Source organism: Homalodisca vitripennis, chromosome 3 (assembly GCF_021130785.1).
Source record: "Homalodisca vitripennis isolate AUS2020 chromosome 3, UT_GWSS_2.1, whole genome shotgun sequence".
NCBI classification, from domain to species: Eukaryota; Metazoa; Arthropoda; class Insecta; order Hemiptera; family Cicadellidae; genus Homalodisca; species Homalodisca vitripennis.
The window spans coordinates 15074092-15086736 of record NC_060209.1 but is presented as its reverse complement, the minus strand read 5'-3'; the positions used below and the strand labels follow the sequence as shown (position 1 = coordinate 15086736).

The 12645-nt window shown below is 33.7% G+C and overlaps 1 protein-coding gene across 1 annotated transcript in view; it reads left to right on the top strand.

Annotated features, from left to right (window-relative positions):
• Positions 1 to 1140: 1140 nt before the first annotated feature.
• Positions 1141 to 12645, top strand: part of LOC124356618 (ATP-binding cassette sub-family C member 10) — a 56940-nt gene continuing 45435 nt past the window's right edge. The window contains 3 exon segments of the mRNA XM_046807723.1: positions 1141 to 1312; positions 8659 to 8931; positions 11216 to 11593. Coding sequence (XP_046663679.1) covers positions 8680 to 8931; positions 11216 to 11593 — 630 coding nt within the window. The 5' untranslated portion in view covers positions 1141 to 1312; positions 8659 to 8679.

Here is a 12645-nt window from a genome sequence, read left to right as displayed (position 1 = left end):
ATTATTACATAAATTGAGTATTCCAAGACAGAGAGATACAAATACAATACTGTTCAATCCTATAAATTAACAAACTAATCACTCTTGGACTTTTAGCTAATTGGTTAATATTTATGAATTTCAGCTATGTTAATAAATAAAACACATGATTCAATAAATCCTTTCATTTAACCATGTCACACACACAAATGAGATGATTAACTGACATTGTTAATTTTAAATATAATTACAAAAGTATTTATTAGTTTTTACAAAAAATGGTACCTAATTTCTCAATACTTACATTAATAAATGATAAAAATATATTTTAAATTTGCAAAATAGTTAAACATAAATAATTAATAATAATAACTAATTGCTACTCATCAATACTGTAAAGACACAATAGAAGAAATGGTGAAGAATACATAAATAATAATAAATCAATAAAAATGAATAATAATAACTAATTGGTATGGTACATATACTAACGAAAAATATTTTAAAGTTATAAAATATGAAACGGTGGACAATAAATATATAATAATAAATCAATAAAAATGAATAATAATAACTAATTGGTACATATACTAACAACAAATATTTTAAAGGTATAAAAATGGGTGGACAATAAATTAATAAAAATGAATAATAATAACAAAAAACTTTAAATGTTGGGGACCAATTTTTAACGATTTTGGAAATGAGTTCTTCCTCATCATAATCATAAGAAGATTTATTTCTCATTTCCATCAAATCATCTGGTTTATTATGGAGGAATGAGGAATGAATGAAACTCAACTCAAACCGGTCCTAGTCCTGAACAATGGAAATGGAATGGATCAATACTAGAGAAATAGAATGAAACAGAAGAAACTAGAAAGAAAGAAGAACAGCCTACCCAACTAGTGCTGCAGTCTGGTGGCCAGATAGAAAACTGGGACCTGTTATTGAGACCTGCTTTGCTGGCTGGCATATGCGTGGGTAACAGATAACGGCCCGGACTCCTGGTCGGTAGGTCTGTTCCATTCTGTTCCGTTCCGAGTCCCACCAGTCACAGTTCTCGGGACCTATTAAGACCTGTTAAGAGAAACTGATCGATAACAGGTCTACCTGTTACTTTATTTATCTGTTAAAAAATAACAGATCCGTTATTTTGGACCCATCACTAGATTGGTCGTTGATTGTAGTTATAGATTTGGAAGAGAAATTTGTCATGATGCAGTTTTAATTCAGAATTATATTCTTATTTGATAGTTTGTGTGAATTTAAATTTCCATATCACTCAGTAAGATATTCACTCAGTATTGTGTGTTTCATTTTGTAAGTTTATGTAAGTAGTAATTTTTGATGTGATTTATTAGGTTAACCAGCATGAAAATTATACTAGGCCTAGTACATAGAATTATGAAATGAAAAATGTCTTTATTGAATATAACGTAAATCATACTCAATTGGCGAGGTTAGGACTATTAAGTCCTCTCTTACACCTAACCATAAATTAATGAACTATACTATTACTGTAAAACAACAGCCACAATACAGTTTACATTTACTATTTTTCATTCAAAAATTTTAATTTATATTTATATAAAGTAAGAAAATGAAATACAGGTTATCTATGAAACTAAAAATAAATAAATAGAATAAAACTTACAAGGAAATTAACAGACATTCACCCATCACCATTCGTACAAAGCCATCGTCCCATACCCTATGCCACGATATCATCAACCCGACGAGGCCCGAAACAGATCCCGACTATGAATACCTCTGATATGATCCGGGAGATTATTCCAAAGTCGACAAGCAGAGACTATGAATGATATACTGTAAATAGAGGATCTATGAACAGGAATAGATAACAGAGAGGCTCCACGTCGAGTATTCCAATTGCTTGTTTCAGAAATGAAAGAAAAGCGTTCAGACAGAGAAGAAGGGGAATAATCGATGTATGTTTTATGTATATTTTTATTAATAATAATTATTCAGAACCTTTGTATTCCCCATATGAATATTATACAAATTAGTGTCATTTAACACACTCTCAGGACATCATGTGCACATCACTTCTTCCTTTCATTAGTGTAGCCTAGTGATGGGATAACTAAATGACTAACCAGTCAGTTATTTCTGTTGTTAATCAGTTATTTTAGTAAATGAATGTGTAGACTTTAATAAGCGGCCTACACTCTTAGGCCAACTCTATTCGGTTGTTTTTATTGAATGGTTTGATTGTTTTTATCTGAATGAATATTTCAATATTACAATTTTTTTTAACAAAACATGATTCCTACTTATTAGTTACAGTCATTTGTCATGTAAACAATAAACAGCAAGAAGTAACTAATTTGTTGAGATTTTGAAAATGACGATGAATATGAGGAAATTATGTGATAAATTTCTAGATATACATGTGGCTATTGCCTTCACAAAAGCGGTTGCTCACTGCTATCCGCGAGATTTATAAATATTGTAACTTATTTCGGGTAGGGTACGATAAGCGGACACGGTTTTTTTATATCGAAATTGGCAAACGATATTACTTAATCATAACCACCGATATAATCAATCGATACTGATTAATTATTTTGAACAAATAACTTAAATAATCTATATTTAACAACTGTAAACACTTTCAAATAATACACGTAAGGTAATATTTCAAATTTACATATAAGTAACATTTGATTATTAAAAATGGCAGTCAATTTTAGAAAACCACATGACATTGCTTTGAAAGATGATAAGACATGTTTTACGTGGCTTCAACATGGTGGACTCATACCGAAAAATCCATTATGTGAAATTTGTGGGAAAGAAACAACTGTAACTGTGAGAGGAGCAAATATGGTCGTCTTCAGTTTTCCTAATTTTGCTTATAATAATTATTTGTTTCATCACTGTAAATATTAAATCCATATTTTAATTTAAAACATGTGATTGTTATTGAGGACTTTAGATACTTTTATATCGATTGATAGTCTAGGATTTGAGATGCGAATATTAGCCTAGGTATCGATGATTACATTTTTCTATATAAAAAACCGGGTCCGCTTATCGTACCCTACCCCGTATTTCTGATGTGTAGGTCTCGGCCATAGTTGGTTTGGTTATTTTGTAATGTTACTGTTAAATTTATGTTATTAAAAATTGTAATGTATTATTCTTGTTGTAAATGTTTTATAATAATTCTTCTTTCATACTATTAATATATAATAACGAATTTGGATAATATATTGAATAGTTCGATAATAACAGTCGAATAACGAGTGTAGGCCGCTTATTACAGTCTCCCCAAATGAATGGCTGTAGTATCGTATATCCTTAAAAACAGTAAAAAGAAACTAAATGTTCAACTGTTTTGTTTCTTACATTTTATAGATACACATAACATAGATATTTTTTACATAACATAATTTGTGTTACATTTTTGTTTCTATAGTTAAAGATAATCATAAATCTTTATCTTAAAGTGGTGGTGGCCTCTTATTATACTGCAGCTAAATGAATAACCGATTACTTTTTCAATTCAATCCAGATTGCCTGATTCACTTAATTGTGCAGACTTCACATTATCAGATGAATTAGTTGAATTTCCACACCCAATTTATTTAATAATATGAGTTTATTTACATATTAACATTACACTTAAATAAGTAGACTGCCGTTCTGTTTAACTTACTTTTAATATAATAAGCCATTGAAGCCATTGGTCCAAGACTAAGAGAATTAGCTAGCATATCTACTGGGGTAGTAGAGTAATTGTATCTCAATCTGATGGCAACAAATCTCAAGAAATGCCTCTAAATATTCTCAAGCTTATTGATGTGTGGCCAGACTGGAAGGGACTCCAAACTACACTATTGCACTCCATGATGTTTCTAACAAGAGAAATGTAAAGGATCTTCATAGCTTCAACACTTATACCATGCTTGGCGGTACGGAAAATTAACTCCAGTGCTCTTGACACTCTATTACAAACGTGAATTATTTGAAGGTCGATCTTACGGTCCTACGGCATCAATACACTAAGATCCTTAACACAGTTCTCCTTAGATAAATATAGATAATTACACCCAAGTAATTGAAATAAGCCTATTTCATGGTAATTCAAAAAAAATATAACATGTAACCTGATAACTTTGTAAATGTTTGTATAAACATAATATCTTCGGTTTTATGTATTTTAATATTGAATAACCCTAGTGGCAGAGTGTGGAAATACATTTAACTCAATTACCAAACCCTTCTAAAAGTAATAACTTTCTGGAATGCCACTACTTCTTGTCCCGTTACATCAAACAATTTATCCAAATTATAAGAACATTTACGTTTTATTTCTAGATGTAAATGATATAAAGTAACTATTTTGAATGTGGGAACCACACAAAGTGATTATTGCCAGCAACAGTGACTGCATGTGACTGTGTGGAGATTATTTTGCTACAATTTATATTGACAGTTAACTGTTTACATGGGCAAGAAACTTGTTAGTCATTGAAGGTTACAACCAACAACAATATTTGTACCATGGTAAACTGTGCTTAGATGCCACAATTTTCGAGCAAATAGTGATGACTGCTTCCCTCCACAGAGTACAGTGCTAATTCCAGCAGAAAATCTTTGTGATATTTTCTGATATGTTGTATTATTTCATAATTTATTCTGAGGGTTTTATTTTTATTGCAGCAGTCTGAGGGTTTTGAAAAGGTGTTGACCCTCTTGCACAGATTTTTTATGAGTGGTCCCCCCGGGGGACTCTGCAGTGGCAGATCTTGGACACCTGGATAGCCCACCTGATACTGTAAAGATTCTTCATCAAAATGTTCAGGGTATAAATAACAAGATTGATAATTTTCAAACTTTTTATTGACGCCGAAAATGTAGATATATTTTTTGTTTATCTGAACACCACCTGAGAGATTTTGAGTTTGAGGTTTTGTCACTGCATGGTTACACTGGTGTTACAGCTTTCTGTAGGAAAATTTATCAAAAGGGAGGTGTTTGCATTTTAGTAAACCTTCAATAAAACACATGTTTTAGATGTCTCCCGATTTTGTCAGGAGGGTAGGTGTGAGCTTGCGGCAGCGATTTTTCAGTTCAGACAATTTCCTCTTCTTGTTGTTAACGCTTATAAACCGAAACCTTTTTCAGCGTCAGTGCAAGAACATGAGATGTTTTATGAATGTTTATCCGATTGCCTCCAAAAAATTATAAATCCAGAAGTTAGAACTGTTGTTGTGGGTGATTTCAATGTTAATCTCTCTGTTGCTGACATGAAAGTAGATAGTCTTCTATCCATGATGGCATCTCACGATTTTTAAGCAATAAAGTAAATTCATTTACGAGGGAATTTAAAAACTCCCGGTCCCTAATTGATCACGTATATACTGATCTTTCTGAAGACATTTTCAGTTGCTCTGTCGTGATAAATGCACTGTCCGATCACCATGCACAAATCTCACATGTCAGGTATTTATCTAGTCCTGATTGCCCTAAGTTTATGCTTAAGCGATCATTTGTAGAAGATAATGTTCGTATTTTTAGACATCTTCTGGGTGGGGAAACATGGCATGATGTTTACGCAGCTAGAACAATGGATGATAAGATGAGCTTGTTTATGTCCTCTATAGAGTTTTATTTCATTCAGGCTTTTCCTGAGAAAAAGGGTTCGGATTCGTGGGCGTTCTCCAAATGCCAAAGTGTCTTTAACCCAGGAGCAAATTGAGCTAACGTGATTTGGTTGCGCATTGGTATTATAAACTAAAGACCTGAGTTCTTCTGATGAGAGAAGAAAACAATACCTTTCTTTGAAGAGGCAATTATAGGGCTATTGTGAGGGAAGCTAAGTCATCTAAAGTTAAAACATTTACTGCAGACTTCCTCAAATAAAGTTAATAAGACTGTGTGGGACATAGTGAACGAGCATAGAGGTAAGGCAAGAGTTTTGGCAGATATCTCTCGAACCATCAAGGATAGTAAAGGAGTCATTATTAGGGATCCGAAGGACGTTTCTAACTTGTTCAATGATTTCTTCATTAATGTGTCGAATGCAAGTTCATCTTCCATATCGTTTGTCTCTTCTTCAACAACAATCATGTGCAGGGGTGTCTTCATTTTTCTTTTCACCTGTTTCTGAAGTGGAAGTATCTGACATCATCAGATCTATAAAAGCAAAGGCTTCTTCTGGCTTCGACAATATATCATCGAAGCTTCTTAAATCATGTACGGAGTATTTTGTTAGGCCACTTGCTCATTTGATAAATTTTTCGTTTGAAAATGGCCTGTTTCCTGACATTTTAAAGTTGTCTATAGTGAAGCCGTTACATAAAAGGGGACTGGTTGAGGAACTTGATAATTTCAGGCCTATTTCGATTGGGATCGACATTTTCTAAGGTGTTTTGAGAAGGCAGTTTTGATAAGGTTAACGGCTTTCCTGGAGAGTAATAAAGTTATGTTTGACAAACAGTTTGGCTTTGTCAAGGGAGGCTCAACTGTTGAAGGCAATGTTTGCTCTCTTGGATAAAGTTGTTAAAGCTCTTGATGAAGGACAGTTTTCTACTGGTATCTTTTTTGATTTGAGAAAAGCATTTGACATGGTTTCGCATGAACTTCTTTTTGCAAAAGCTTGACAGAGTGGGTGTGCGTGGCTTGGCAAATCAATGGCTGTCATCTTTCTTGAGTCAGCGTAGACAAGTTTGTGGAAATTCCATACGTTGACGTAAATACTGGTAAAAGATGCTTTTCTGACGAGCAGATTGTCAAGACGGGTGTGCCACAGGGCTCCATACTTGGACCCTTCCTCTTTATTTTGTATGTGAATGAATGACCTCAGCAGTTGTGTTTCGAGGGGCTTGTTGTGTTTGTTTGCTGACGACACATCACTTGTAATTGATGAGTCTTGTCGTTTCAATATGGAGATAAATACGTTTGTTCAGTGTAATTCAATAGTCCAGTGGTTTCAGAGTAATGGTTTGGCCGTGAATACTGATAAAAACTACATTGCTAGATTTTTTAATTTCATCAAGACGCAATGACTCTTTGAGTGTTTGGGTTGGCGATACAGAGAGGTTTGTTCTGAGCAAATGCGTCAAGTTTTTAGGCCTAATTGTCGATAGGAATCTTAGCTTCTCCTTTCATGTAAATCATGTCGCACGTAAAGTCTGTGCTGGTATTTTTGTTTCTTCGTAGACTTTCATCTTTCACGGGCACCGATGTGCTTCTAACTTCATATTTTGCATTAGTTTATCCCTACCTTTCATACGCTGTTGAAATTTGGGGTTTTGAAAATTGCAGAACAAACCATGTCTTTCTTTTGCAGAAGAAAGCGCGGGTGAGAGCTATTGCTGGCATCCGTCAATCAGAATCCTGCAATCACACTTTAAGAACTTCAATCTGCTTACTTTTCCAAGTATATTATATTTACCACACATTGGTCCTTTTTTAAGCAAAACCAGGGCATTTTCGAGTCACTAATTCCGCAGTCCGGACACTGTCTCAGAAATAGCAACAAATTAAATATTCCCCCCCATGCAACCTCTTTTTTCAAACATCACTGTTTTTATAATGCACGTAATTTTTTATAATTCTCTTCCTGTGGACCTAAAGAATGTAAATGATATAATGGTCTTTAAGAGAACACTGAAGGCTTTTTTAATAGAAAAATGTTTCTACACCCTCAGTGAATTTATTGGAAATAAATAGTCTGTATGATGTAAAATTAATTAGTTTTAATAATTGATTAATTATAATATATAAATATTAATAATTGATTAATAATAATTTTATAGATACAAAAACTGTACATGTGTTTTTTTTTAAATATTTATGACACAATCCAATGCATGTTACATGTCTGATAGAAATAAAGGATATTTGATTTGATTTGATTTGATTAGGGTATCAATGAATGTAACGGCTGGAGTTGCCAATCAAAATTTCAACGTTATTCATGTATTCTGCTCATCCTCCTGAGTAAAACTGCATATGGTTTTTGAGGATGCAAATCATAAATAACTATGTTCTTGATAATTGAAATGGAAATTTCATTTTGCCGTTATATTTGTATATTGTGTTTCTTGTTATCTATGATTTTCAGTGTTATCTGCGCCCGATAACTTATCTGAGTATTCTGTGATCAGAAAGGCTTAGTACAGCACCAACAACAGTCCCGTACAGAAGCCTCATGGATGACCGTTGTGTCCATTGATTGACCGGGGTGCCTTAAATATAATACTGTCAGTTAGTTTTCAAAGTTATTTACGTGAGCAGTTAACATATTAGGAAATTAATTTATTCTTTTTTAACTGGCTATCATGTTTTTTCCAAAGTGAGATATGAGTTCGACGTGTAATCGTGTGTTAATTTTAAATCGAGAAACATTATTTTCAAATTTATTTTTATACATACCGGTAATGACATTATTAACCTATTGCAATCGTCCTCCTGATCGAAACAATATAGGGTTTTAAGGCATGAAACTTACAAAAAACGAATTTTAGACGATTAAAAGTGGAACTAATTCTCTTTCAAGGTAGTTATAGTTAGGTGAATTTACAATTTTTGTTTTGTCAAATTGCGTTTCCTAGCTAGCACATTTATGCATTTCCTAATAAACGTTTAAATTCGTAAAGTGTTTTTTACAAAGTTTTGAAGGTTGCTATTTACATTTTTCAGCTTACATGATTGGATGACAAAATGGAGAACATGACATTTGTGTGGAACTGGACACAGTTCTGTGGTCCTGGAGATGATCTGGTTGTTTGGGATCCACTACGGAACGATCTGGGCCGCTGTTTTGAGATAGTCTGTCTCCAGTTTCCCCTACTCACACTTCTGGCCATCACTTCGGCCTACTTCTGTGGCAGGCAGACAAACTGGGTCGTTCGCTCATCGTTTGAGACCAACGTACTACGTATACGCTATTCTGTCACTCTCCTTCTCTCTATGGTTAGTTATCGGTCATATTTTGTAATTTGTCAGATGAGGTTTATTGAAGTAAAATGGTTATTATTAAAAGAGTTATAGCTCTAAATTGAGACTTTAGAAATAATACAGTAAAATTGTTAAAAAGCTTTCTTTATATATTTTTATTTAAAAAGTTTTAGTTAAATAAACGCCTCAGTCTTTGAATTCAAGGATTTCAAATGCATGTCTCTTAAATTAACGTCTCTTATGGAGAGCAAATAGAGGAGTGGGAAGGGATCGGCAGATTAACCCTCTTCAGAGTAAAATACTTGGACCCTATGGTGACACTCAGACTGTGGGGGATTACCCAATTGCAATGATCATTCTTTTCAATTTTGGAGATATATTACTATGCTCTTGAAATAAATAAAACATATATTTTAACATCTGAAAGTTATCTCCAAAGTTATTTCTAAAAGTTGTTGATGAGGAATGTTTGAAGGGTTAAATAAAAAAACAGTTATAAATGATGTTTTGCAAAAATAAGGCAACTTTTAATTATAGGTAAGGGAATTATCGGTCCCAACAAGTGAGGGTGCCTTTGCGTATACATCTACACAGACCTTATATGACCTCTCTCATGCTTACATATTCATACATTTTCATTTTAATAGAACTATTACAAGTAATTGTAATTATTCACACCTTGTCATGCCGTTTAGCGGAGTTTTTTCATCCAACCCACCAAAACTAATTGGAAGATTGAAAAATATTGTGTGGTTTTTTCTAATAGGTTTAGAAACATATCTTAAAAGAATTGATGAAAATGGAAAATTTTGTACAAATGGAGTTCATTGGGATCCTCCTTAAGGTGGGGAATTGGTAGGTAAAATGTTTGTATTATATTTAAAGGGCATAGGAACACACCTGTAAAATGAATCCCACATACATTGTCTGCTAATGTTTACTCTTTTTATTCACTCTCTGCACCAAATAGTCAGTAATTAACCCATTGCGGATCACTGAAGAGCTGGGCTCGTCACGCAGCGGCCGGGCCTAATGGCACGATAACGAGCTCAGGTCGCAAAATCACCCTCCAAATAGTTCTATTAATGTCTGATAGATCGGGCGATCGTCTTCACTTTTCAACTAAGAGTGTTTAACAACGGTCTACTACGTTTAGAGTTTTATAAATATCCTACAGATCGCAGTTGTATGTTGAAGTTGAAAAATCATTCATATGAGTTTACTCTCTGCTTTTTAGCGCTTCTGATTGGGTGTTTTCCTCAGTTGTTATTATAATACTTTTGAGGTTAGTGACACAGAACTAAACGACGCAGACATACATGTTGGCAGGTTTAGTCTAGACAATGGCCCGGATAATGTAATAGCTTCGCCCGAGCCGCTTTATTTAGACTATGATTCAGACATCATCCCTGTCACCCCGGAACCTTGCTCGCATATTATCGTTCCTACACCACGGATACCCCAGCAGGCCCATGTTCCATCTGAACAAATAACTTCACAGCTGAATTTTTTAGTTAAGAGGGTCGAATACTACATTGTTTATCATAAACACTCTTTCACCCATCCTTGAAATCTCTTACTTATTGTAAGTCCCGCAGCAGTTCAATTTGTAAATGCTACGAAAACACGCATTATAATCGTTATTCTTTGTTTTAAATTCATTATATTTTATAATTTCGCTGATTGTTTTTAATTTATAATTTTATCATTCATTGTATCTGAATTAAATAAGTCAATTTTATTGTTGTAACTTTAAAACACATTGTTTATTTTATTTCACACTAAATACAAACAATATAAATGTTTTCAAAGTATATACAATAATGTATTTTATTTGATATGAGTAATTATAAAAATAAATAAATATATATAATTATAATATATGGCTTTCATTAAAACATGAAAAAGAATATCATAGGTAGACACTATTTTTCTATTACATGTTCACTACTAGAGCTTTCATAAACTGACAGTGCTGAGTCTTAATATAAGACATGCAGCAAAAAAATTGAATGCTAATATTTGTATGCAAGGCAAGTAGATTTGTTTTTTGACTTGACATTGGTTATTCAATAGGATTTCGGACACATGACATCATTATACTTTTTGTAAAATATAAAGATGACAAATGTCTGAAATTCTATTATCCTTTCAAACCTTCTGTTGTCAATAAAAAACTTTAAACAAAGAATACTTATGTATCACAAAACAGTTTTTTCTATTGCTGCAAATGTTTACATATGCTTGTTCCTAAAGAATGAGATCTCAAAGAAAAAATTTTCAAGTTAAAATGTTGTAGGTGCCGGTGGTTAGTATCTACTACCGGGTGAGTAGTGGGGTGGAACCGCTTGTGCCGGCTCACTACTTTCTTTCGGCAGTGCAATGTCTGACGTGGCTCACACATTTCATCTACGTGCTGTCACTCCGTCACAGACTCGGTCGTAGCCTGCTCGGCCCCTCTCTTGTCTCTCTGCTTTGGTTGATCAACTTCCTGTTCCTGTGCCTGAGGTACCGATCCACACTCCGTGACAGTGTCCAGACCCGAGATGGACCGTCACAGATACTATGTGACACCGTCATGCTTATACTGCAGTGCATATACGGACTTACGCTGCTGCCGAGTGTGATGACCAGCTCGGACAGTCACACCAGATATCAACAACTTGTCAATGTTCAGGTCAGTTTTAGTTCAACATTATACTAGGACGTTCAAAAGGCTTGAAAAAAACCAAAGAATGACAATTGTATTCAATTGGTTATTATAACTTAGCCTCATGGGAGGATTTAAAAATACACAGTTTTGTAATTCTCTTCTGTCAACCTAAGTGAGATTTTGGGAATACCAGATTCTTTAACAGTTTAGAATCCTTTGATTCATTAGTATTAGTTCACTATTACTTTTATGGGAGATAATTATGCATTTTACTAGGTTATACATGAAGAAAGCTCTTTAAAAGTAGTATTAAGAAATTATAATTGTTAAATTTATATTTTATTTAGTTATGCTGGTTTTAGATATTATTTTGCGATAAATTAACTGATACAACAGAGTTTCTGACTTTACAATGGAACATAAAAAATGATTTTTGCACAAATGGATGGACTGCTCTTTTAGTTCTTGACTCCAGAAACTAGAGTTCTTTATTCGACCTAGAGGAACATATGTATCAAGTCCCTAGGACCTTGTTGCCAAGACTTATCAGACAGACGGATAGACTGATGTTCGACCTTTTGACCCCAAAATTAATATAGTTCCATCTTGGACCAGAAGGAATCTATACACAAAGTTTAAAATCCCTAGGACCTTTCTATCAAGAGTTTATCACATTGATAAATGGACCACCCTTTGACACCAAAATCAATAAGTTATTCCTTGGACCAATAAAAATCTATGTGCCAAGTATCGTCTCCAGGACCTTTCAACCAAGAGTTATACATTTAGCAGACGGACAAACAGACAGACTGCCCTTTGATATTTTGATCCCAATATCAAAGAGGGTCTCTCTTGGACCAAGATAAACCTGTATGTATGAACTTTTATGATTTCACCGACTTTTCTATCAAGAGATTTTGTACAGATAAGACGGTCAACAACATAATTTTAGAAAGGTCTTGTTTGGTCCTTAATAACTAGCGTTAAATGATTAAGTTACTTGTTTTCTAGAAATAGGAAAACTTTATTTTAAGTTTAAAATTGATCTTTATATTTTATCATATGTTAAGAACGTG